This window comes from Zootoca vivipara, chromosome 16, assembly GCF_965207765.1.
Source record: "Zootoca vivipara chromosome 16, rZooViv2.hap1.1, whole genome shotgun sequence".
NCBI lineage: Eukaryota > Metazoa > Chordata > Lepidosauria > Squamata > Lacertidae > Zootoca > Zootoca vivipara.
Window position 1 is genome coordinate 18804966 of NC_142599.1, and position 24371 is coordinate 18829336.

Here is a 24371-nt window from a genome sequence, read left to right on the forward strand (position 1 = left end):
CTTATTTTCCTTCATCCTGCCCCCTCTTTTTACTTTTGGAGAGGAAAAAATGGCCTTCTACAGCCTCTTTAAAACAAACCTTTACACACTACCTCCACTCTTTTAAATATTTGCCATTGTTTTTGGGTTGATCAAGCCCTTACATAAGATTATTTAAGCAAGCTTGCCTTATTATTATATTATTTTAAACTATGCATGCTTTAAAAAAGGCAGTCTGTGGGTGTCATGGCCAAATTTTACACAAACCCCTAATTTCCTAAACCTGGATTATATCTCTCATTTACTTTAAGGGGAACAATGAACTATAGCAGACACAAGGATCAGACGCACATACACTTCACAGACAACACAGACAACATGTAACATGCAAACATATATAATTTTATACCATAACATACTTTGTAGGATTCCTCACAAAACTTTTCTCATTCAGAGTTCACCAGGGTTAATTTTAAAGCGGAGATTCACTGTATGTTAAAGGAACCTCCTGGTAGCCATTTCCCCTCATCTGGGTGGTCCATAGTAAAGCGGACCCAGTGTTTTTTTCTTACAAAGTTTTTGCAATTGGTTCCCTTCAAGCTTGTCCGCCCCGGGGATTTCGTGCCAATTTAAGAGAACGAATTGGAGTGGACTTTCATCCTCAAAGTCCTTACCGGAGCCAAGCCTCAGTTGTGCTTTGCCTCGGTTGGGAGTCTGGGAAAGGAATTCCTTAGAGTGGGTTGCACCCATTTTACTTAAGCCTTTTTATACTGCAGTTCGGGTCCCCGACCCTGTTCCTGGACACTCTTAACTTCCCGAGTCTATGACTCACCCCCACGTCCTAGTGGTGTTCCTGCCTGCCGTTCGCGTGCACTAACTACTAGGCGGCCTGGTGCAGCTAAAACCCTATTGGAACCCTCCCACTGGTCATCAATTGCCTGAGGGTTCCACAGCAACTTCCCTGCCTCTTACACACTAGACTCATATCCTACTGAACGCTTGCCTACGCAATGTCAGGTCGGAACTGAGGAATACAGAGATACAGAGTAGTAGGAAAGGAACGGGCGCACTTGCAATCTCTGGTCATGGGTCATACCTAACAAAGGTCGCCATGGCAGGGGGGCGTCTTCACCCGAAGATTAAGAGCAGAGGAATAGGAAACAGAGCTGGGATAGCCAGATTCCCAGATTGGTAGAAAAGCGACAGTTTGCTCAGACTTCTGCTCAGTTTGGCAGAAGGGAGCTGGGACAGTCTTTCTGAGCTCTGCGTTTAACGTAAAGACTGTTGCCCTGGACCTCAGTTCTACCTTGTAACTGTGCCTGGCAGCCTTGCTGCAACTAAGGTCCAAAGAGGAGAGTAGAAAAGGATAGTCCAAGTGGAGAAATAGATTTTTAGTTGCTGTGGTTCTTAGCTCACCCAAGGTGTCCCCTTTTAATACTCACGACCGATCCTTTCAGTCGAATCCCGTTGTCTCCAGCTTCCAACTGGTTCCTGAAAAAAAACAGCCTTGTCCCTTTAAACGTTGCTTCGTCCTGGGGGTCCCGCTTGGACTCTCAATTACTACCAAGTGCCTCGGGTCCTGAGGTTGGTTTACCCCCCTGCAAAAGAGGCAAGGGCGCGCTGGGCTCCCCTTCCTCAGTGAACCCGGAGCTCAAGGCAAAACTGGGTCCCCGAAGTGGTCGCCAAATTGTTGTAAAATTTAAGCTGGTTCCTATGAACCCAGAGAAATGGATCTTGACCCAGGGAGAGCTCAAGGATCCAGGCAAGCAGACGAATTTAAGCGTCTCCTGCCCACCAAATAACAGAGACCAAACCAGGACGTACGAAGCAAGGCACTTTTATTTTTGCTGTTGCAACAGGGTCCTTCCTCTCACACAGGAGAACAAGGAAGGAACCCCAAACAAAGATGTCTTGCCCTTAAAAAGAAATTTGAAATTGGTTTCAGCCCACCCCCCAGAAGCATCATCCATATGTCACAGAAGGGGTGTAGCCCAAGACCCCCCTCCCTAGATTCATCATAGGTACATCATGAAAGGGGAGGTCTGGTGGCAGTAATCTGAGCAGTCTGGACCCTGCCCCCTGCCCCCCAAAACCTAATCAACAAAATTGAGAGATATTTACATTTCCCTGTTTCCCAGCCAAGTTAATCACACCCTTTTGTCTGGCAGTCAGGTATCAGGATGCCAGGGATTATCACTTTAATTCCTGAGACAATGAGAAGGTTCCCCCCACCCCACTTCTTCCTTGCAGAGGAACACCTGGTCAGAGAGAGAGTCAAAATGGTGTCAGAAAGGCCTGTCTTCCTGTGCTGCTTCAGACATGTGCCTGTACATTCATGTACATGTTTTATGAACAATTATTATATATATATAGATATGACCTCAAAATTCTTATAACACGGTCAATTTGAGTTTTAACACATGCCATCAAATGGCGGTTGTAAATAGGTAGTTGTGTGTGTGTCGGTAGCGTAGCTTGCAAGGCGTGCACTAACAATCTCTTCTATGATTTCTCTTTCCTGGACGGCAGGACACATGGATGAAGGGCCAGATCTTGATTTAGGTAATTTCAGATAATTCTTTAATTCTGTGGAATGGGTCCCATGTCATTAGTCACCCTCAACAGAATGCAGTCTTTTCTCACTTAAAGTAAAATGCTGCTTGTTCATCTTAATGTTGGAGATTGACAGAATTAGACACTTCTCGGGGCTTTGGGAAAACTGATCAGCCCCTTACTAGTTTTGCCTTCATTGTGGACAGTAGTTATTAAGAGTGTGTCCTTTCACTGAGGGCCGCCCTACACAGTCCTGGAGCTCGTCGTGCCTTTTCTGTGTTTTATTGAGTATGCATTTTTAAACTGTCTGAAGCTCAGTTAAATGGCATTCTTTGAGACTTCCGGTCTCAAAGAAGCCAGTTGTTATTTGTGGTTGCCTCTGATGCCTCTCCTCACTTGGATCCTCTGACCTCCTACCTTTGGGGGGGAAATGGGTAGTAACCCTGTTGGAGGGAGGGATGGGGTCAATGTTTGCTTCCCGTAGCTGTTGGGGTGGCCTGTAGTTGGTGACACATTTTTTCCCCCTCTCAGGCCCACCCATAGACCTAGATGATGATGCTGACAACAGTTCAGTGTATGTCCAGGGGTTGACTGACAATGTGACCCTAGAGGATCTGACAGACTTCTTCAAACAGTGTGGCGTTGTTAAGGTAAGTAACACGATTTGTAAGGTGCCGCCTGTCAAGCTACTTGGTGGAGTTGTGGGGGAGGCGATACAAATCCCCCATGTGATTTGGTTTTTAAGTTTTCCCATGTGTCTTACATTGTCCCAAGAATACCTTCTATTCTCCTCCCCCTGAAAGGAGAGGAGAGATTCCAGACCATCCCTGGAAGACACTGGACACACTAACCACTGATAGTAACAGCTGGCCTTGACACCAGAGTTCTGGGTGGGGAGGTTAAAGGGGGGGGAATTGTTGGTTTGATCTGAATTATTTTTGGACTAGGTGGGTGGGGTTTGAGGTTTTGCTTATTTGTTAATTAGTGGGTCAAAGTATTGTTTTGTTTATCATTTCAGTATTGTTAATATTGTTCACTATTATTTAAATGGGTGATGCGTTCTTTTTTGGGTTTCCCCCCATAAATGTTAGGTTATATGAAATATTAATGCATTATTTCACCTTATGGTATTATTTATTGCATATTTTTCTTTGCTATAAGTTATTTGAATACCTTCGGGTGGCAAGTGACTAATAAGATTAATTAACATAAATAAATGTGTGGCATGACCATCTAAGCCTTAGTAAAGCACAAGGTGGGATTTTTAAAATGAAATTTGATGATGATTAGTCACATAACATTTGCCTTTCTAGGATATTCTTTGAAGCATTTTACTGAATAGTACTTTGGGGTGGGGGTGTTCTAGCCTTGGAATTTACTCCTGTCCAGAGTGTGATTGTCTTCTCTCATCGCCCCTTAGATGAACAAAAGAACTGGACAACCCATGATAACAATCTACCTTGACAAGGACACAGGGAAGCCAAAAGGAGATGCTACTGTGTGCTATGATGACCCACCAACTGCCAAAGCAGCTGTAGAATGGCTTGATGGTGAGTGAATTAGAATATTACAAGTTACAGGTAGGTAGCCGTGTTAGTCTTGCGTAGTTGAAACAAAGTACACCATCTGTATGTTTTCTTTTTGTGGGAAAAGACCATGATTTTTGTTTTTTGGTAATTCACTGACAGTTGCTCCTCTCTGCAGTATTAAGTTCTTATTTTGAGACCCATCTGTGTCTGGGACGGAATCACAGCATCATCTGCGTAAAGTAAGATAGGCAACCTTTTGTCTGCCAGTTTGGGGGCATGCATATCTATCCCTTGTAGCTGTACTATGAGAGAGTTTATATAGATGTTAAACAGAAAAGGGGCCAATATACACCCTTGTTTAACTCCCCTAGTTGTTCTAATTGAGTTAGAAAGTAGACCAGCTCGGTTGCATCTTATGTGAAGTCGTGTATTGTTATAAAGTTTGGCTATTAACAACAGCAGGTGACGGTCAATGGATCATTTGCTAAGTTTGTCCCAAAGTCAGGATCTTATGATGGAATCAAAGGCTGCTTTAAAGTCTACAAATGCTGCGAAAAGATGGGAATTATATTGCGACGTATATTTCTCAGCTGAAAGTTGCAAGATCAGACAGTGGTCTATTGTAGATCTCCCCTTTCTGAATCCTGCCTGTGCGTCATCGAGTATGTTGCTTTTTCTATCCAATCACAGTTTCTCACTGAGATGTCTGATGTATATTTACTTATTATATTCAAGAGGCTTATGGGCCTGTAGTTGGCTAGATCATCCCTAGGGCCTTTTTTATATATGGGGATGATGATAGATATCCCCAAGTCAGGTATCTGTGCTATTCTGTCTATATATGTAAACAGAGAAGCTAACGTGTGCATTTCGATGCATGCACACGAAAGCTCATACCAATGACAAACTTAGTTGGTCTCTATGGTGCTACTGGAAGGAATTTTTTTTATTTTGTTTAGAATATTACAGTTACTGCTGCAGCTGCTGCAATTTATTATCCTTCACCTTAAGTTCCCAGGGTGGGTTACAACTATTAAAGCACAATATTAATATTAAAACACAATATTGATCAATATTAAAAGCTTAAAATTATGAAAGGTGGGTCCTAAAAATACACATCTCAAGTGTCAAAAGCCAGGGTAAAGAGTTTCATCTTGAGCATTCGCCATATAATGAAGGTACCAGAGGCACCTCTGTGGGAAAGGAGTTACACAACTTAGGAGCTACAACTGAGAAGGGAAGGAGGTGGTCTTTCAGGTGTTTGGGGCCTTGGTTCTTTAGGGCTTTAAACACTAACAGAGTTTTCCAAACTTTTCATGTTGGTGACACACTTTTTAGGCATGCATCATTTCGTGATACAATAACTCAGTTTTACTAGCAAACCAGAGGTTAATCTAACCCCTTTTGAGAGAAGTGTGGGGATGTGCAACACACCTTCACTTCAGCCAACACAAATGTGTCTTGACACACAGTTTGGAAAGCTCTGCACTGATATGTTAGATGCTCAATAGCATGGCTGGGGCAGTGGGACACACAGAAGTGTGTGAACAATGCCTGCTGAAATTTCAGAAACCGGAGGAGTGGTTGAGTGTTGCATACTCCTCTCTTTACTTTAGCCTCAGTTATGGAAGCTGCAAAGTTTGTAACTTCCCTCCAAAGGCCTGGCAGGCCTTCATTTACCCAAGCAGTGTGACTTGGATCTACTTGCCCAGTTGTGGGTGGTTCATTCTCTGCAGCAGTGAAGCTCTTTTTCACAGAGAGACTTGTGCTTTGTGTGTTTCAGGCAAAGACTTCCAGGGCAGCAAGCTCAAAGTCTCTCTCACCCGGAAGAAGCTGCCGCTGAACAGCATGCGAGGAGGGATGCCCCCACGTGAGCCACGTGGCATGCCTCCCCCACTCCGTGGAGGTAATCTTTGGCTAACGCTGGCCAGTGCTGTTAGCCCCCAAGGGCTCTGTGGTGTGCTCATGAACTTACCAGATGTCTTCTTTCAGGCCCAGGTCCTGGGGGCCCAGGCGGTCCTGGTGGTCCCATGGGCCGCATGGGAGGCCGAGGTGGTGACAGGGGTGGTGGTTTTGCCCCAAGAGGACCACGAGGATCGAGAGGAAACCCTTCTGGTGGAGGAAATGTCCAGCACAGAGCAGGAGACTGGCAGTGCCCCAACCCGTAAGTCACTGTGTTTCATTCTCTGCTCTCACCAAATTTCTGTGCATGAGAGTCAACATAGATCTTGGCTGGGCTATCCTGGTGAACTCCTGCTTGGTAGTTACCCCAGGATGCAGCTAGGCAATTCATTTATGGTAATATTTTGGGTGTGGACATAGTTCCCAGGCCCTTTTGTTGGGTACCGGCCACCACCTCAGTAATTCACTTACCAGCTCACCTAGAATGTTGCTAGGTTCCTTGTAAGCATGTGTTCCTGCTAGGCCCAATCAGCTGTGTGACCCAAAAGGCTAGATAGCCTGTTTCCACTGACTTTCCTTTCCTTAGTTATTCATGGGAAAGCGTCCTCAAAAGATGGTCCACATGAATTTGCCTCTGGGTAGAGGCTTGCCTTGTGCTCCCCCACCCCAGCTGTGAATGAAATTGTGGTCAGCTGGCTCTCCCCCACCCCAGTTCCCCAGCTTTGGTTGTTTTTTCATGTTCAGCCAAGAAATGCACTTGGCATCTCTCACTAAACACTGGTCCTTTTCCAGGGGGTGTGGAAACCAGAATTTTGCCTGGAGAACAGAATGCAACCAGTGCAAGGCTCCTAAACCGGAAGGCTTCCTCCCTCCACCTTTCCCACCTCCAGGTATGTTCCTCTTGTCCGCGAGCTGGGGTGGGAGTCGGAATATGTGACACTGACCTCTGCTTATGTGATGTTCACAAGGTCCTGGATTCTTGCTTGGAAAACCGCTGCCACTTAGAGGGCTCATATACGGGACAAATAGTGGTAAGGGAACTGTACAGGTGGTATATTTTTCCTTCGTTTGTGTATACACTTCCAGCAGAGTAAAATGGGGAGGTGACGCTGCGTCATTCACAGTCGTCATAAAATGGCCACTGTTGGTTTTTGGAAGCACTGACTGTGGACACATTGACCTTGCCAGGGTTTATGCTGGAGGTGGGGTGGCGCCACATTTGGTGGAGGAGCTGCTCTGATCAGACCTGGCTCCAGCTTTTTGTGGGACTTCGGGCAGGGATCACTCGACACTATCTCTGGGAGTGGGGTGGCTGATGGGGAGCGGTGTGCCCAAAATGGAAAAAAGCCCAAGAATCTCCAGGGGTTGCACCCATGACTCATGGGGGGCTGGCCAGACCAAAAGCCAGGCACATGGTTTCTGGCTTGGACATGCAAAGGGGAGTGTGGTGCAATGTTGGTAGGCCATTGCAGCCAAGCTACTTGCTGGTGGTGACAAGTTAATTTTTTATCCTGGTAATATTCCTCTCCCATATCCTGCAGCAGTCGTAGTCTGCCCAGGAGAGCACATGGTGTTCAATGCTCAGAGCCATGTATGTGCAAGCTGCATGTGGAGATCGAGGGGAGGGAATGTTAAGGGTTGTTGAAATCAGGCACACGTTCCCTTTCCCCTTCTCCTGACTCCCATCACCAATCTCTTGCATGGCTTCAGTTTCACTCACCTTCCCAAGCTGGACAAAATGGGTAATGAGGCTGGCAGGTGCTGGACATGGGGGCGTACAATGGCTTGTCGGTTGAAATCACTTGTTTGCCTCTCTTTGCCCCTGCTCAAAGTGGTCAATATGAGAGAACATTTTGAAACACTACACTGAAACAACAAGCATGAAAGCATCGCTCTCTGTTAAATTAAATCACAAAAGCACAACGGTGGCACCACCCAGCTTTCCTGGAGGCCTCTTGTCTATGGGGAGCCATCCCTCACAATTTGAACCCCTAGCACTTTACGGAGTAGCCATGAAGAGAAGCTATTGATTTGATTCACCAGTTGGTTTAATGGGGATGAGTTTCAAGCTTGCAATATGAGGAAGTTGGGGAGGGGACTTTGCCCAATGCCATGCAACTCCAAATGGCAGGCCCTGGGCAGTTTCAGGAAAGGTGGGGTGCCATGTTGCAAGATGCTTTGAGTCAGTAATTGAGCAAGGGCAAATGGCGTTGTCTTGATTGGTGCCCCTCTACGGGTGTGTTTGAGTTGCAACTTTAATTCCCCTGTAGGCACTGTTGTCCTTATGTGCTGATCTTGAAAACAAACAGCACCAGCCTGCCCTCAATGGAAACTTAGAAGTGGCTGTTTGAAACATCATTTAGAGCCAAGGTTGTAGCCCTCCAAACTACAATTCCCATCAATTCTGACTAGGTACTACTGGCTGAGGCTGATGAGAATTGGAGTCCTGCAACATCTGGGGGGCCACACCATCCCCACCCTGATCTATAGAATCTGGCGCGAAGTGGCCTAGCTGCTCTCTGCTCTGTTTATTCTCTCTCAATGGAGGTGCTTATGGATGTTTTCCTACACTCTCACGCTGTTACGCAAACTGATTCTTCTTTTCTTGTCATCACAGCCTACCTTCTCACATGCTTCCACCAGGCTTCAAGCCTGACTTGGAAGCTGATTGCCCACTTCCTTACACTTCCTACTTGGGCTCAATTTACAGGTGGGAGGGCTGCATACCGAGCTCTGTGTTGGAAACTTAAGAGTTTTGACCCCAAAGCTGTTTTTTCTCTGCTAGCTTGTACACAGCCCATGAGCAATAACTTCAGTTTAAGAATCGCCAGCCTGTTTTAAGGCCAAACATTAAGTTGCACTAGGAGGAGCAGCTCAAGTCTTCCTCTATGGTTGATGTGTGAATCTAGGCTAGTGTTTCCCAAACTTGGATCTTCAGCTGTTTTTTCAGACTACAATTCCCATCAACTATGACCACTGGTCTTGCTAGCTAGGGATGATGGTAGTTGTGGTCCAAAGACAGCTGGAGACCCAATTTTGGGAAATACTGATCTGGGTCTTTTCCTGTAGTTGCTTCCAGTAAGAATGATCAGCAGTTAGGGCAGGTTATGGGGAACCACGTTAAAATGAGGGTATCCTTCCTTGCGGGGACTTGCAGAAAGGGTGAGAACGATATGGGAAGTGGGCATTTGCTGTATGGTATTTTGCTTGCAGCTTCTCTTCTAGCTGCTGTTGCTGCTCTGTCACATGTTGTAAGAACAGGTGCCGTATTTTTAAGCAGTAGGGACTCCAGTAGGGACACACATTCACACCTATACAACACAGACATGTGCCATCATTTGGTCATTTTTGTGGGCCTGGGCATGTCTGGGTCCTGCTGCCTGCGCTTCCGAGGCAAGCCTTCAGCTGCCTGTCTGGGGTTGCCACCTTCCCAGCAACCTTTTGCTCGATTGAGTGGTGCTGTCTTTCTGCACTAGGTGGTGATCGTGGCAGGGGCGGCCCCGGTGGCATGAGAGGAGGTCGAGGAGGCCTGATGGATCGCGGCGGCCCTGGAGGGATGTTCCGAGGTGGCCGAGGTGGAGACAGAGGCGGATTCCGAGGAGGCCGGGGCATGGATCGAGGGGGCTTCGGAGGAGGTCGGCGAGGAGGACCTGGGGGCCCACCTGGACCTCTTATGGAGCAAATGGGAGGCAGAGGCGGCAGGCGTGGAGGACCAGGGAAGATGGACAAGTAAGGATTGGGGAGGGGGAAGTGAGTGGTGTTAACAAAGGGGAGGGGAGGGCTCTGGGCTGCAAAAAAATGGAGGAGGAGGCTGTTAGTAGCGGCCACAGGCTCTTATTTGAAATCTTCTCTCCCTGGGATGTGGTAGCCTTTGGGTATGTGGTTGTGAGTCTGACCCCCGCCCCCCCTTTCCTCTCTTTCCTTTGCCAGGGGAGAACATCGTCAAGACCGCAGAGACCGGCCTTACTAGTGGCAAGCCACCCCCTCTCCCTTGCAGGACTGCATTTACTACCAGATTTATTTTTTAAACCAGAAAATGTTTTAAATTTATAATTCCATATTTATAATGTTGACCACAACATTATGATGATTCCTCGTCTGTACTTAGTATTTTTCACCATTTGTGGAGAAACATTAAAACAAAGTTAAATGGTAGTGTGCTGAGTTATTCTTTTTCTCTCTCTCGTAGTTTTTCCTTTTAAAAATGGTTGTTTAAACTAAAACCCATAAGAAAACCATTGTTGTGAGCATGCTCAGTAAATCTGTGTGGAAGACCCAGGAGGAAGGAAACTTAAAATCTGTAACAATGTTAATGGTTGTGATGTTTTTTAAATAAACTTCCAAATGTTTATAAATGCAACACCTCTTAGCATGTCTTCGCAACAGCAGTGACTCCAGTAGGTGGGCAAGCATCCTTCAGGTTTCCCTGGTGTGTGGTGGCCATTGGGTTCACCAAGGAGCTCTGTGTCACACTGTGGCTTGCAAAGTCCTAGGGCCACTGCCAGTGGAGAAGGACTGAAGCAGGCCTGTGAAGTGCACTTGGCTAAGATACAGCCTGCACCTGCATGGTGAACAGTTGGGGAAACCTCAGGCCCCTTCGTTCTCTGCCCATCCCTTGGGTCTTCCTCAAGTATCCTGGAACTGTGTTGAAGCTTCTTGCCTGCCTTCACAATCTCCTGATGTTTTGCAAAATGGGTGGAGCATAGTCTACTTTGCGCAGGTAAGGGTCACATCCATTGCCCCACCCCCTTCCTCTGGCTCTGTTGACCCCAGGTTGAAAAGGGTTCTTCACCCATTGTAGGTACATGGTTTCCTGTATTTAGAGGCAGCAGTTGCTTCAAAAGCTCCTTAGTCTTTACTATCTCAAAGCTGTATAAAAGCACACTGCTGGGCTCATTAGATGCATTCTCATTTCACCTTCGCACTTTATTGTACCAGACTACAGTTCTGTTCTGGAGTGTTGTGCTCCCTGCAGAAAATCAGCTGCCCGGGCTGACTGCTAGAAGGTTTTTATCAGAAACTATTTTATCTGATCTCTACCATGCTTAGGTAAGACCTCTGCAAAGCTGGAGAGCAAATAGCACAAGCATGCTAAAAGTGTTGATTAGAGGAGCCTGTGCTTAGTTATACATGCATTTGTTGTCTCTGTTCCTTGACTGGTGTAGACACACAAGCTAGAATAATGCATTCAGGTTTCCTGGCTTAAAGAGTATTTTTGAATTTGAAATTCTGTCACTTCTGCAATAAGTATACAATAAGTGTACAACCCTTCATCCTTGCATTTAGCAGCCTTGAAAGACTATCAGTGAAGACTTATCTGTGAGGCTGCCTGCCTTTCATTATGCTCTCCTATGGTTCCTGTGTAGTGGAAGGAAGAAATTAAACTGCAAATCTATTGCATTTTCTAAGAACAGAGGAGGAATGGGGTGGGCGCTGATGGTAATTGCACTTTGGAGTATATCTTGAGAGAGTCTCAGCAAAAATCAATCCAACTCACACCACTGGGAGAGATCTTAAAAAAAACAACCTTATAAAACAAGATCTGCAAGGCAATTCAGTTCTGTGTTACGGGACCAACCTATTATGAAAGCATAGCCAGGATCCTTATGCATACATGAAGGAAACATTCGGTTTCTATTGACCTTTTGTTTCATGATTCTGGGGCTGGTTATATCATGGAACCTATGCAGTACCTAAATCAGATTTGCCATTGTGCTGTTTCACTTATTTATGAAAGTGTTCATATTTCCACAAAATACCAAAGTGGTACTCGGCAATAAAGAAATATAGAAAGGACTAAAACATTTTAAACAATGCAAATCCAATAATACTGCAAACAACACATCAGTTTACAGCTGCCCTTGCTGCATCCAGTCCCAAAATAAAATTGCCTGTCATTCAGTACTCTGGCACCTGCTTTGCATGCAGAATGTCCCAGGTTCAACCACTGGCATCTCCAAGTAGGCCTGCTAAAAGGACTGCCTTCCAATCCATAGATATCTAGATCAGGCATAGGCAACCTTGGCTCTCCAGATGTTTTGGAACTACAACTCCCATGATCCCTAGCTAACAGGCAGTGGTCAGGGATCATGGGAGTTGTAGTTCCAAAACATCTGGAGAGCCAAGGTTGCCTATGTCTGATCTAGATGAAAGATCTTTGTACCTCCAGATGTTAGAATCATAGAGTTGCAAGAGAGCACAAGGGCCATCCAGTCCAACCCGCTGCCAAGCAGGAAACCCCATCAAAGCATTCTTGACATATGCCTGTCAAGCCTCTGCTTAAAGACCTCCAAAGAAGGAAACTCCACCACACTCCTTGGCAGCAAATTCCACTGTCGAACAGCTCTTACTGTCAGGAGGTTCTTCCTAATGTTTAGGTGGAATATTCTTTCTTGTAGCTTGAATCCATTGCTCCGTGTCCGCTTCTCTGAACCACAACTCCCATCAGCCCTTGCAAGAACAGCCAATGGGCAGGGATGGTGGGAGTTGCAGTAAGTAACGTGGAAGAACCAATGCTGAGATCGGTATCCATGGCCTGACTGGGTATAAAATAGTTTCTTGTACTTCAGTTAAAAGTCGACTTCTAAGAGCCAGTGAAGCTTGCTCTTCGAGAACCACCTTGTATTCTAGCATGTTTGCTTTTAATTCTTGGTTTGGGGTGGCTTTTTGTTTTGTTTTTTAATTGATGCTGGCGGAGGGAAAACCTGGGACTACGGTAGTGGCTTTTGGTGGTTTGACCACTAGGTGGCAGCTTGTCCATTTGGAAGTGCAGCATTATTTTTGAGCTATGTCAGAATAAGCTTCCATCCCTGGGCTTTGATTTTCTGGTGTGCCTGAAGGGCTGGACCTCAGGCGGTAGACATCTGCATTGCATGCAGAAGGTCCCAGGATCCACCGGCAACATCTCCCAAGCAGGGCTGCGAAGGTTACTTGCTGAGAACCCCAGAGAACTGTTGTCATTCGGTTTGGGCAAAACTGGACTAGGGCTATCAAGAGAGTGAAGAACCATAGCTCAGTGGCAGGCATTTTCCTTGAATGCAGAAGGTCTCGGTTTCAATCCCTGGCATTTCACGGCAGGGCTGGCGATGTTCCCTTGCCTACCGGTCATTGTGGGCAGTCCCTAAGGGATCCAGTGGCCAGACTAGGTATAAAGCAGTCTCTCCTTTAAATGATCCCTTCATTCAGAATCACGAGGACTAGATTCTTGCTTCATTTGTAGCAGAAGGGTCATAGTTTAGCTGTAGAGCATCTAAGGTAGTTTGTACTCAACAGGTCCCAGGTTCAATCTTTGGCATCTCCAGGCAGGGCTGGGAAAGACCTCTGTCTGGAACCCTGGAGAGCTGCTGCCAGTCAGTGTAGGCAGTCCTAAACTGGGTGGACCAATTGATCTGTATAAAGTAGCTTCCTGCAACTGCCTGTTTTTGCCCTGCCCTGTGTGTGTAAGAATCCATAGAGGATTGTCAGGGCTGGCTGGCTAGGGAAACCTTTCCCCTTCAGCTCTGTCCTTCAGATGACTTAATCTGGTCTCATTTCCTGGAAGCTGATGGGATGCGACAGAACTGTACTACAGCTGAGAAATCCCGACAAGCAGATGCCCGAGAATATTGTTTGCAAATACTTTTAAGTGCTCTGGCCCTGCTGGGGCTCCCAACTTGGGGTGGCTGAGAACCTTAATATGATGAACTCTTTTCTTGGCAACTTTTGCAGTGTGTGTGTGTGTGTGTGTGTGTGTGTGTGTGTGTGTGTGTGTGTGACACAGACATACCAGTGGCGGGTGGGGCCAGAGGCCAAACTGAGCGGAGCAATGCATGTAAATATCCCCACCCCCACCCCGGTCATACAGTAAGCTGGCTTCTACACCTTTTTTCTATCCTCCATCCAGGCAAAACAAGAATGGTATTTTCACAGTTCAATATCACCTTTGAGGGCACCTTTTTTAAAAAACCAAGTGGTATATAAATGTTATGAAAGGGGGGAAATATTACCAAATCAGGGGCATGTCTGGCAGGTGGCTGGGTGTCCTAGGCCACCATTGCCCCCCAGGCCTGGGTTTCCACACCCAGACTCTTAATGTTAAAAAAGCTAAGAATACTACAGGTGCACAATAAACAAAGGAAGCCTCATTATTTTTTTCATCTAAATTTGGTGCAAGCTGTTCTCCATCAAAAGAAGGACAAAAGCAGCTTGTTAGTTTTAGAAGTACCATCCGTGCTAGATCAGAGATACTCCACCCTCATTATGTAAGCTTTGCCTTCCCGGAGCTGAAGGGATGAGAGCAGCTTACAGAAACGTTCCATAGCTGAAAACCATCTAAAGCAAATTTATTTCAAGCTCCAGGCACACATGGATACACTTAAACCTTCCTGCTCTAACTTCCGGGAAATATTTTTTCTTAAAGAGATATTTTTCATCTCACTAGTATTATATGTTGACTATCTCAAACAATTAAGCCCTGAGCCTCTAGAGCAGGCACATCCCCAAACTTCAGCCCTCCAGGTGTTTTGGACTACAATTCCCATCATCCCTGACCACTGGTCCTCTTAGCTAGGGATCATGGGAGTTGTAGGCCAAAACATCTGGAGGGCCGCAATTTGGGGACGCCTGCTCTAGAGTTTGGCCGGTGACCTCATGACAAGTCCTGCACAATGATTGATGAGGTTGCCATGACATCATCACTTCCCACCCAGAAAGCTGTCATGTCATGCTTTTTTTGGGGTGTGTGTGTCATGTGACCTCTCTGTGATGATGGCAGGCCAGCACAGACCAAAAGGCAAAGGTTTTGAAGCCCTTGGTAAAATAGGGAAAGGAGAAAGGACCCAAATGAAAGAGAGGCTGAGAAGTGCTTTGGACACAAAATGCTACAGAATTTGAAATGATCGGTTTTTTTCCTGCTGTGGCATTCACCCCTGGCAACTCCAGGCAGAGCTGGGCCTGGAACTATGGAGAGCTGCTGCCAGTCAGTGTCAAGAAAGCTAGCTGTACAGATCATCTGCCTCATTTATAAGGCAGATTCCTATATTCCTATCTCCTTCCAGTTCCGTTTGCAAAGTCATTGGAGGGTGGTGGTCCCAGGATGTCCATGGATGGGCTGTCAGGAAAAGGCCTACTTACGAGTAGGACCCTGGCAGAGACACATGCCCGGCTGGCATGTCCTCCCCCTCCTGGGCGATCGTTCGGGAGCTTCATAAGCATTCTCCAGCCCGAACATCACAGCGACTGGTGTCAGATGAACACCAGCACACTTCACAGATACGCAGAGGTTTGCGCAGTTGCGTAACAGACTCAGTAGCACAGCATTTGGCTAAACTATTTACACATAGACACACACGGAGCTCTTCATCATGGGTCCCTCTCTCTCTAGCACAGGCATCCCCAAACTTCGGCCCTCCAGGTGTTTTGGACTACAATTCCCATCTTCCCCAAACACTGGTCCTGTTGTTAGCTAGGGATCATGGGAGTTGTAGGCCAAAACATCTGGAGGGCCGCAGTTTGGGGATGCCTGCTCTAGCATCACACAGCAAAGAGAATGAACAAAGGAATAACAGTCCCACTTAGGAACACAGTAAGACAAACATCCTGTCTACGTCACTTCCACTCTGTGGAATGAAAACACATACAGTCATATGACAGACAACAAACCTATGACTGCACACGGGGAATGAATCTCCCAACATGGGCTACCCGGGGCTGCGGCAGGAGGGCAGTGACGCAGGGAAGGAAGCTGAATGGGTTATGGCACCTGCATTTCTAAGGCGGTTTTCTGGCACTAAAGAACTGTTCCTCTACACATTCAGAGCAAAGGACCATGGCTCCATAGCAGAGCACCTGCTTTGCTTCCAGAAGGTTCCAGGTTCAATCCCCGGCATCTCCAGGCAGGACTGGAAGAGACCCCCACCAAGAACCCAGAGGAGCTGCTGCCAGTCAGTGTAGACCAGGGGTCCCCAGACTACGGCCCCCGGGCCGGGTACGGCCCAATTAGCCTCCCAATCCGGCCTGCGACGACCCCCGCCGCCCGCTGCCGCCGCCCGCTCTTACGGCACGGCGACGATCTTCAAAATCGGCAAAAAATCGCTGAAAATCCTTTGTGTGCATGCGTATGGGCCTCTCCCGACCCAGAAGAGGTCATTTCCGATGCACTTCCGGGTCGGGGGAGGCCCATACGCATGCGCACAAGCGATTTTCGGCGATTTTTTCCCGACCGTGTGCGCATGCGCACGGGCACGCACTCCCCCGCCCTCCGGCCCGCTGCGCGCGCACTCCCCTACTCTCCGGCCTGAAGCCCGGTAAGTCTGGGGACCCCTGGTGTAGACAATATTTAGCTAGATGGAGCGATGGGGAACGACTGTAGCTTAGTAATAAATCATCTCAATAAAGGTTGAGGTTGAGGTTGAAGTTGAATCCTGACAAGACAAAAGTACTGTACTGTTTTGCGGGGACAGGAGGCGGGCAGGTGTGGAGGACTCCCTGGTCCTGAATGGGGTAACTGAAGGACGAGGTGCGCAGCCTGGGAGTCATTTTGGACTCACAGCTGTCCATGGAGGCACAGGTTAATTCTGTGTCCAGGGCGGCTGTCTACCAGCTCCATCTGGTACGCAGGCTGAGACCCTACCTGTCCGCAGACTGTCTCGCCAGAATGGTGCATGCTCTGGTTATCTCCCGCTTGGACTACTGCAATGTGCCCTATGTGGCATAGCTGCCAAGTATCCCGTTTCCACCGGGAAAACCCCTTTTTTCCTACCGTTTCCCGGCGGTCTCCCGTTTAGCTTTTTATCCCGATATTGTCCCTTAAAACTGCTTCTGCCGGCGGCCATTTTTCTGGTGCCGCTTTGCCCTTCTATGGGCATCAGAAAATGGCGGCGCCAGAAGTTGCTTTTACGTGTTTCCGGTCATGCGTGGAAGCGACTTCCGGCGCCGGCGCCGCCATTTTCTGGTGCCCATAGAAGGGCAAAGCGCCACCGGAAGTTGCGTCTACGTAACTTCCGGTGTCGCGGGCTGCCGATCCCGGATCTTTCCGTCCAGGACTTGGCAGGTATGCCTATGTGGTGCTACCTTTGAAGGTGACCCGGAAGCTGCAATTAATCCAGAATGCGGCAGCTAGACTAGTGACTGGGAGTGGCCGCCGGTACCACATAACACCGGTCCTGAGAGATCTACACTGGCTCCCAGTACGTTTCCGAGCACAATTCAATGTGTTGGTACTGACCTTTAAAGCCCTAAATGGCCTCGGTCCGTTCCGCCCTCGGAACGCCCTCCCAGCAGATGTCAAGGCAATAAGCAACTATTTTACTTTTAGAATACAACTGAAGGCGGCCCTGTTTAGGGAAGTTTTTAATGTTTGATGCTGTACTGTTTTTAACATTCGGTTGGAAGCCGCCTAGAGTGGCTGGGGAAACCCAGCTAATAATAATAATAATATATTGTTGTTGTTGTTGTTGTAGATTAGAAATAAGGGAAGTGAAGGAGAAAAATTAGAGGTTGTAGATAATATAATGGCAAGAGATAAGTATAGTTAGAAATAAGGATTTTATTTTATTCAGAAGAAAGATTTAGATAGAATATAATAGGATTAAATGTAAAAGATATAAAAAATACGGGAATATTAAGTAATAAGTAGAATTTATACTACGTCAGAGGACAAGATGGTTGGACAGTGTTCTCGAAGCTACGAACATGAGTTTGACCAAACTGCGGGAGGCAGTGCAAGACAGGAGTGCCTGGCGTGCTATGGTCCATGGGGTCACGAAGAGTCGGACACGACTAAACGACTAAACAACAACAGAATTTATACAAGATTTAGACTTTACTACAGAAGTGATGAAAAGAATCACAGAAGGAGAGGGAACGAGGAAGTCATTAGATTGGAGATAAGTTTAATAAGTTAGAATTTTTGTTTTTTTATTTGCATTTTTTGTATTGTGGTATTTTCTGTATTCTGTATTTTGTTGTTGTATTGTTTTTTCTTCTTCTTTTCTCTTTTCTGTTGTGTGGGTGTGTATTTTTATATGCCTTGTTGTTTCAGAAATTTTTTAAATAAATAATTTATTATTATTATTATTATTATTATTATTATTATTATTATTATTATCTGCTTTGGAAGCAGAAGGTCCCCAGTTCAATCTCCAGGTAGCACAGGAAACATCCCCTGTGGGCTTGATGGAGCAAGGACAGCTGCTTATGTTCCTATTCTTCATGTGTCTGGGTTTCCAATGGGTCCCCCTTTTTCCTCCTCCTCCTCTATTTTGAATTCGCCTTTTAAGCTACGTGCAGCAGAGACCTGTTTTCTGCCCCTTTTGCTCTGCAATGTTCTTTATCCACTTATCCTAACGATGGCCAGAGTCTGAAATGTGCATGCTCCATTGGTCGTGTGCCCTATGCACTTTAATTGCAGAGGGCGTTTCCTGCCATTGCTTTTGTCTATGGGGAACCTGGGTTGGGTACATTGAAAGAGCTCGGTTGCTGCTTAATAATTGAAGCGCTGTACTCTGTTCTTTCATGTGTTGATGTCTTGCTCTTTTTTCCAGTAAATGATACAGAGGAGGCAGGAACAGATCCCGCCCTAACTTAGCCGAATGTCTGGTTAGAGCTAAGGAAGCTTTTAATTATGATGATCACATCTACTGGGCTTGCCAGCAGATCTTTATATGACAGATTAAAACATGGCTTTGTATTCTACAAACAAACCATAGCTACTTGTGGCTTTGGAACAAACCACAGTTAATGAAGCCCAATAAACTGTGGCTTGAGACAAGAGTTTTCAACCGAGTCCCCAAGTTTCAAGGAATAAAATTAGTCCCAGGAGAAAGGAGTGTGAGATCACAATGTGTGTGCGCTCAGTTGTGAAACTACACTGCTTGGGAATAGGCCCTGGCAGGCCAGCAACCCACAACTCCATTTGTACAATGCGATAAATGTGTTGAAGGTACATCCCAACCATAGCTCTCTAATACTTTCTGCAAGCAAAGCAGATGCTCTGCCCCCTGAGCTACCACTCTTCCCCTGAAGAGAAATTAAGATTCTAGTCCTTATTGTTCTTTTAAAAAATTGAGTTGAATTAAAAAGGAAGCATTCTAAGTCAAACCTATTGGTTCATCCAGCCCAATATTGCCTGCACCAACTGGCAGCAGCTCTCCAGGATTTCAGGCAGCAATCTGTTTCCCAGCCCTGCCTGGAGATGCTGGGAATTGAACCTGGGACCTTCTGCATGCAAAGCAGATGCTCTACCACTGAGCTACAGCCCTTCCCTTCTGCACAGAGGCATCTCAACAGCAGGTGGTAGCATTTTACAGGATACAGTTCCACTCTGTTGGGTTTTCCCTCTCCTTTGAAAAATAATAGATCTGAGTGCTTTGCCAGCCAGAAGTGTAGCCGCAAAGGAGATGCAGGGGGGGGGTGCAAGCCGTTGCCAGATGTTACATTAGAAGGAGAACGTAATTGGAGAAGATGGGAGCGGCGAAGGGGGGAGAGATAATGGGCTCAGAGAAGTTGATTCAAATGAATAGAATTGGGTACCTCTGGGGTGGGATGGTTGGCAGTTTAGGGCAGCCGCCAAGGCCCCCATCCCCACAAGGGGGCTCTCCACCACCACCTTAAATGGGCCTTAAATGAGACCCATTTCACAGATGGAAAACTGACCAGAAGCACTCCCCTGTCTCGCACATCCCCTCTGCTAATGCACTACTCAGTAGTGACTACTGTGAGCAGGCAAGAATGGTACAGTCATACCTCGGGTTAAGTACGCTTCAGGTTGAGTACTTTCAATTTAAGTACTCTGCGGACCCGTCTGGAACGGATTAATCCACTTTCTATTACTTTCAATGGGGAAGTTCGCTTCATGTTAAGTACGGGCTTCCAGAACCAATTAAGTACTTAACCTGAGGTACCACTGTATTAAGAGGAGGAGGAACAGACTGGAAGTCTCTGCCATTTCTCTGTGCATCAGACTTGATAGTTAAATAATAATTAATGCTGTAAAACTTGTGAATTAGTACCACCAAGCACAACAAATGTGCTTGCAATATTTTCCCCCGTTTTGCTTTTCGGCTTGATAGATTTGTTTTCCTGTGTACCAGTGCTTTCTTTCAGGGGGTACTCAATGGCATCCAGTACCAGCACATTTTTTTCCATGTGGCACTTACTGTAACAACTTCATGGGGAGTACCGGCACCTATTTTTCTAGGGAAAAAGCACTGTATATATGTTGTGAAACGCCCTGAGATCTATGGATGAAGGGTGGTAAGCTAAGCAGGGTCCATTATGGTTTCAAATTGGATGGGTGACCAAGTGTTGAGATTCCTGCATTGCAGGGGGTTGGACTAGATGACCCTGGGGGGGTCCCATCAAATTCTACAATTTTGTACCAAAAAAAAATGAAGAATTTTATTTATTACATTTATATCTCACCTTTCCTCAGTCCAGCGCTGAGGGCCTTCTGGCGGTTCCCTCGTTGCGAGAAGCCAAGTTACAGGGAACCAGGCAGGGGGCCTTCTCGGTAGTGGCACCCACCCTGTGGAATGCCCTCCCACAAGAGGTCAAAGAGAACAACAATTACCAGACATTTAGAAGGCATCTCAAGGCAGCCCTGTTTACGGAAGCTTTTAATGTTTGATGGATTTCTGTATTTTAATATTTTGTTGGAAGCCGCCCAGAGTGGCTGAGGGAACCCAGCCAGATGGGCAGGGTATAAATAATAAATTATTATTATTATTATTATTATTATTATTATTCCTTCAAGGAGCTCAAGGTGATGTACAATTTACCCGGCCTCACAGACATTGTATCCTCACAACAGCCCTGTGAGGTAGGTTAGGCTGAGAGACTCTGAATGTGAACTTCATGGCTGAGTGGGGGGATTAGAATTCAGGCCCTAGTCTGACACTCTAACCACTACACCACCACTGGATGTGTCAGTTACAGTATTTTTAAGGGGATAAAAAGCTGAGATTCTGGGTTCTATACCCTGGGCCACATTTGGCTGTGCCATTGTGAAATGGACACAGCCCTGTCTTCATGGTCTGGGAACTAGGTCCTGGACTCCATCTCCCATCAGCCCCAGCCAGCTTTGGTGCCCCATAGCTGCGCTAGCTGGGGGCTGATGGGAGCTGTAGTCCAGAGGACAGCAACCTTTTTCAGCCGTGGGCTGGTCCACTGTCCCTCAGACCATGTGGTGGGCCGGATTATATTGGGGGGGGGGAGAACAAATTCCTATGCCCCACAAATAACCCAGAGATGCATCCTATATAATAAAGTGCAAGTGTCTCTGCGTCCAGTATTCCCTGTGTCCCTGGGTTTGCGCTACTGCGCATGTGCCCCACAGACACAGGGATTGGACACAGAGACTGGACGCACACGCGTGCGCGCTCTCCCCCCCACCTACCGTTTCCCTGCGGCCGCCAACCGCCGCTCCCGGCCGGACTGAGCGTTGGCGGGGGCGGGGGGGAGAGTGTGTGTGTGTGTGCGTCCAGAAAGGACAGGTCCCGGGGTTCAGAGAAGTGCTGCGCAAGCGCTTCTCCGAACCCCGGGATGTCTCCTTCCTGTTGGCGGCTGGGGGAGAGGAAGGAAGGAGGAGAAAGGGCTGCTTTCTCCTCCTTCGTTCCTGTCCTCCTGCTGCCAACAGCAAGGACAGGTCCCAGGGTTCGGAGAAGCGCTGCGCAAGCGCTTCTCCGAACCCCGGGATGTTCTAGCGCCCGTTTACTCAACGGGCTGAATTACACTAGTTTTAAATAAAAGGACACATTCTGCTCATATAAAAACAGATTGAGAAGGTGATTGGGCCGCATCCGGCCCACGGGCCTTAGGTTGCCTACCCCTGTTGTAGTCCGAAACATGGAGGGAGTGTGCCAGGTTGGGGAAGGCTGCTTGTGACTTGCCGGAAGGGCAGGGGAGGACGCCGGCCGATTTCTTGCTTCCTAGTATCTGGGTGTCTTTCAGGCTGTAATATTCCTCTGGCTTTGTTCAGCTGGGGTTTGTTTTGTTTCAAATCTTCAGACTGAGCCAATGAGGTCATGACTCAGCCGCTGACAAATCCCGGGCCAACTCTGCTGTGCAACAGGCAGGATGAGGTCACCACCCGTTTGTCTGAAGCTGGAGACAGGCAGTGGTATTTCTAGAGAGTAGAAAGCAGTTGGAAAGGGCCTGCCGCTCATGTGGGCGTTTGCACTCCCCCTCGCCGTGTTATCCCCACAACAACTGTGCTAACTACAACTTCCATCACCCCTGTGACCATTGCCCAGGGTATTCGGGGCTGATGGGAGTGGTATTCCAACAACTTCTGGTGGGTACTGTGTTGGTTACCCCCAGAGGTGTAATGCAGGCATCCCCAAACTTCGGCCCTCCAGATGTTTTGGACTACAATTCCCATCACCCCTGACCACTGGTCCTGTTAGCTAGGGATCATGGGAGTTGTAGGCCAAAACATCTGGAGGGCCGAAGTTTGGGGATGCCTGGTGTAGTGGCCTAGGATCTCCAGGTACCTAGAGACGTCCAATCAGCATGCAAGGGGAGCATTTTAGCCACAAAGCCTTATCACCCTTTGCGCTGATTGGAACAACCAGAGCAAAAGGGGGCGAGTCAGCTCTTGAGGATGGGCTCCTACGGTCAATCTGGAGAAAGTGAGCAGGATTAATCGATTTAGAAACACTGAAACCACAGGGTTCTCTAGTTTCAAGACAACGGGGTGCGGGCCTTAGTTTGGGGACGCTTGGACTAGATCAAGGGAGGTAATAGTACCACTGTATTCTGCTCTGGTCAGACCTCACCTGGAGTACTGTGTCCAGTTCAAGAAGGATACTGACAAGCTGGAACGTGGAGTCTCCTTCTTTGGATGTCTTTATGTTTTGGCCTACAACTCCCATGATCCCTAGCTAACAGAACCAGTGGCCGGGGAAGATGGGAATTGTAGTTCAAAACATCTGGAGGGCCGAAGTTTGGGGATGCCTGCTCTAACCACTACACCACACTGGCTTTACAGGACTGGCTTTACAGATATCAAGAAGGTACCCAGATCTTACTAAATTTCTTTGGACCCTTTTGGCACAAGGGTCAGGAATCGTTGCATTTAGTGAACAGCATAATCACTGGTTCATAGAGATCACCACCTTTCCTCCCTGAAAGATGAAGCACCCTGTGTGAACTCGAAAGCTTGCCCATTCCTCCGTCAACACGGAGCTTCTGGAAAAGATTGTCTTACCTCTCCATGCAGCTTCCATTACAGGTTGCGCTAAATTATTAAAGGACTGTAGACGATGTGAAAGAAATATATTAAAGCAGCTTAAATTATTTAGTATTTATTTTGGCACCGAGGGGAATGTGTTTCTGTCTGTCTGCTGAGGGACATAGCGTGCCGGATCCCTCCCTCTCTCTTGGAAGGTAAGTCTCACTGTCCACATGCAAAATTGTCAGAAAACATGCACAGGCATTTTCAGTCTCTTTCCAAATTCCATCTATTTCCGCCACCCCATACAGCCTACCGTGCCACAGAGAAAATAAAATTAAAATTAAAATCTGCACATAGACTACAGGACCTCTTTGCCTGGAATACAAGGACCCTGGAATATGAGGATCCTGTTAGGAACCAGCTTTGCAAGTAGAGTTGGAACACTTCCCCAGCATTCAGTGCAGCATTTTGAGGCGGAAGGTGCCAACACGAAGAGGACTAGTAACGTAGACAATTTCTGTTAAATTCATGGAAGATGAAGCTATTAGCCACAACGGCTATGTTCCACTTCCCCTGCCAGAGGCAGTATATTCCTCTGAAAACCAGTTGCTGGGAATTGCAAGTAAGGAGAGTATGATTGCACACTGATCCTGCTTACGGGCTTTACATAGACATCTGCTAGCCACTGTGACAAAGGATGCTGGACTAAGTGAGCCATTATCCTGATGCAGTAGCCACACTCTTCCTATGATCCTATTCTCTAGAATACCATCGCAAAACCAGTGTGGTGCAGTGCTTAAAGCAGTGCTTCACAAACCTGGGTCTTCCAGCTGTTTTCAGACTACAGTTCCCATCATCCATGACCACTGGTCTTGCTAGCTAGGGATGATGGGAGCTGTAGTCCAAAAACAGCTGGAGACCCAGGTTTGGGAAATCCTGGGTTAGAGTGTCAGGCTAGGACCTGGGAGACCAGGGTTCAACTCCCCACTTGGCCATGAAGCTCACAAGGTCATAGAATCATAGAATCATAGAGTTGGAAGAGACCACAAGGGCCATCCAGTCCAACCCCCTGCCGAGCAGGAAACACCATCAAAGCATTCCTGACAGATGGCTGTCAAGCCTCTGCTTAAAGATCTCCAAAGAAGGAGACTCCACCACACTCCTTGGTAGCAAATTCCACTGCCGAACAGCTCTTACTGTCAGGAAGTTCTTCCTAATGTTTAAGTGGAATCTTCTTTCTTGTAGTTTGAATCCAT

General features: G+C 47.1%; 1 protein-coding gene across 4 annotated transcripts in view; it reads left to right on the plus strand.

Annotated features, from left to right (window-relative positions):
• EWSR1 (EWS RNA binding protein 1) overlaps positions 1-10323 on the plus strand; it is a 34560-nt gene extending 24237 nt beyond the window's left edge. For 2 of the 4 annotated variants that reach the window (XM_035097960.3, XM_035097961.3), the window contains exons 10-18: positions 2509-2541; positions 3064-3182; positions 3953-4082; positions 5845-5967; positions 6054-6225; positions 6756-6853; positions 6932-6994; positions 9440-9692; positions 9894-10323. In XM_035097960.3, the coding sequence (XP_034953851.1) occupies positions 2509-2541; positions 3064-3182; positions 3953-4082; positions 5845-5967; positions 6054-6225; positions 6756-6853; positions 6932-6994; positions 9440-9692; positions 9894-9933 (1031 nt within the window). In that variant the 3' untranslated portion in view covers positions 9934-10323. The remainder of the gene's footprint in view (positions 1-2508; positions 2542-3063; positions 3183-3952; positions 4083-5844; positions 5968-6053; positions 6226-6755; positions 6854-6931; positions 6995-9439; positions 9693-9893) is intronic. The other 2 variants (XM_035097962.3, XM_035097963.3) reach the window with 1 other exon arrangement.
• The last annotated feature ends 14048 nt before the right edge of the window (positions 10324-24371 follow it).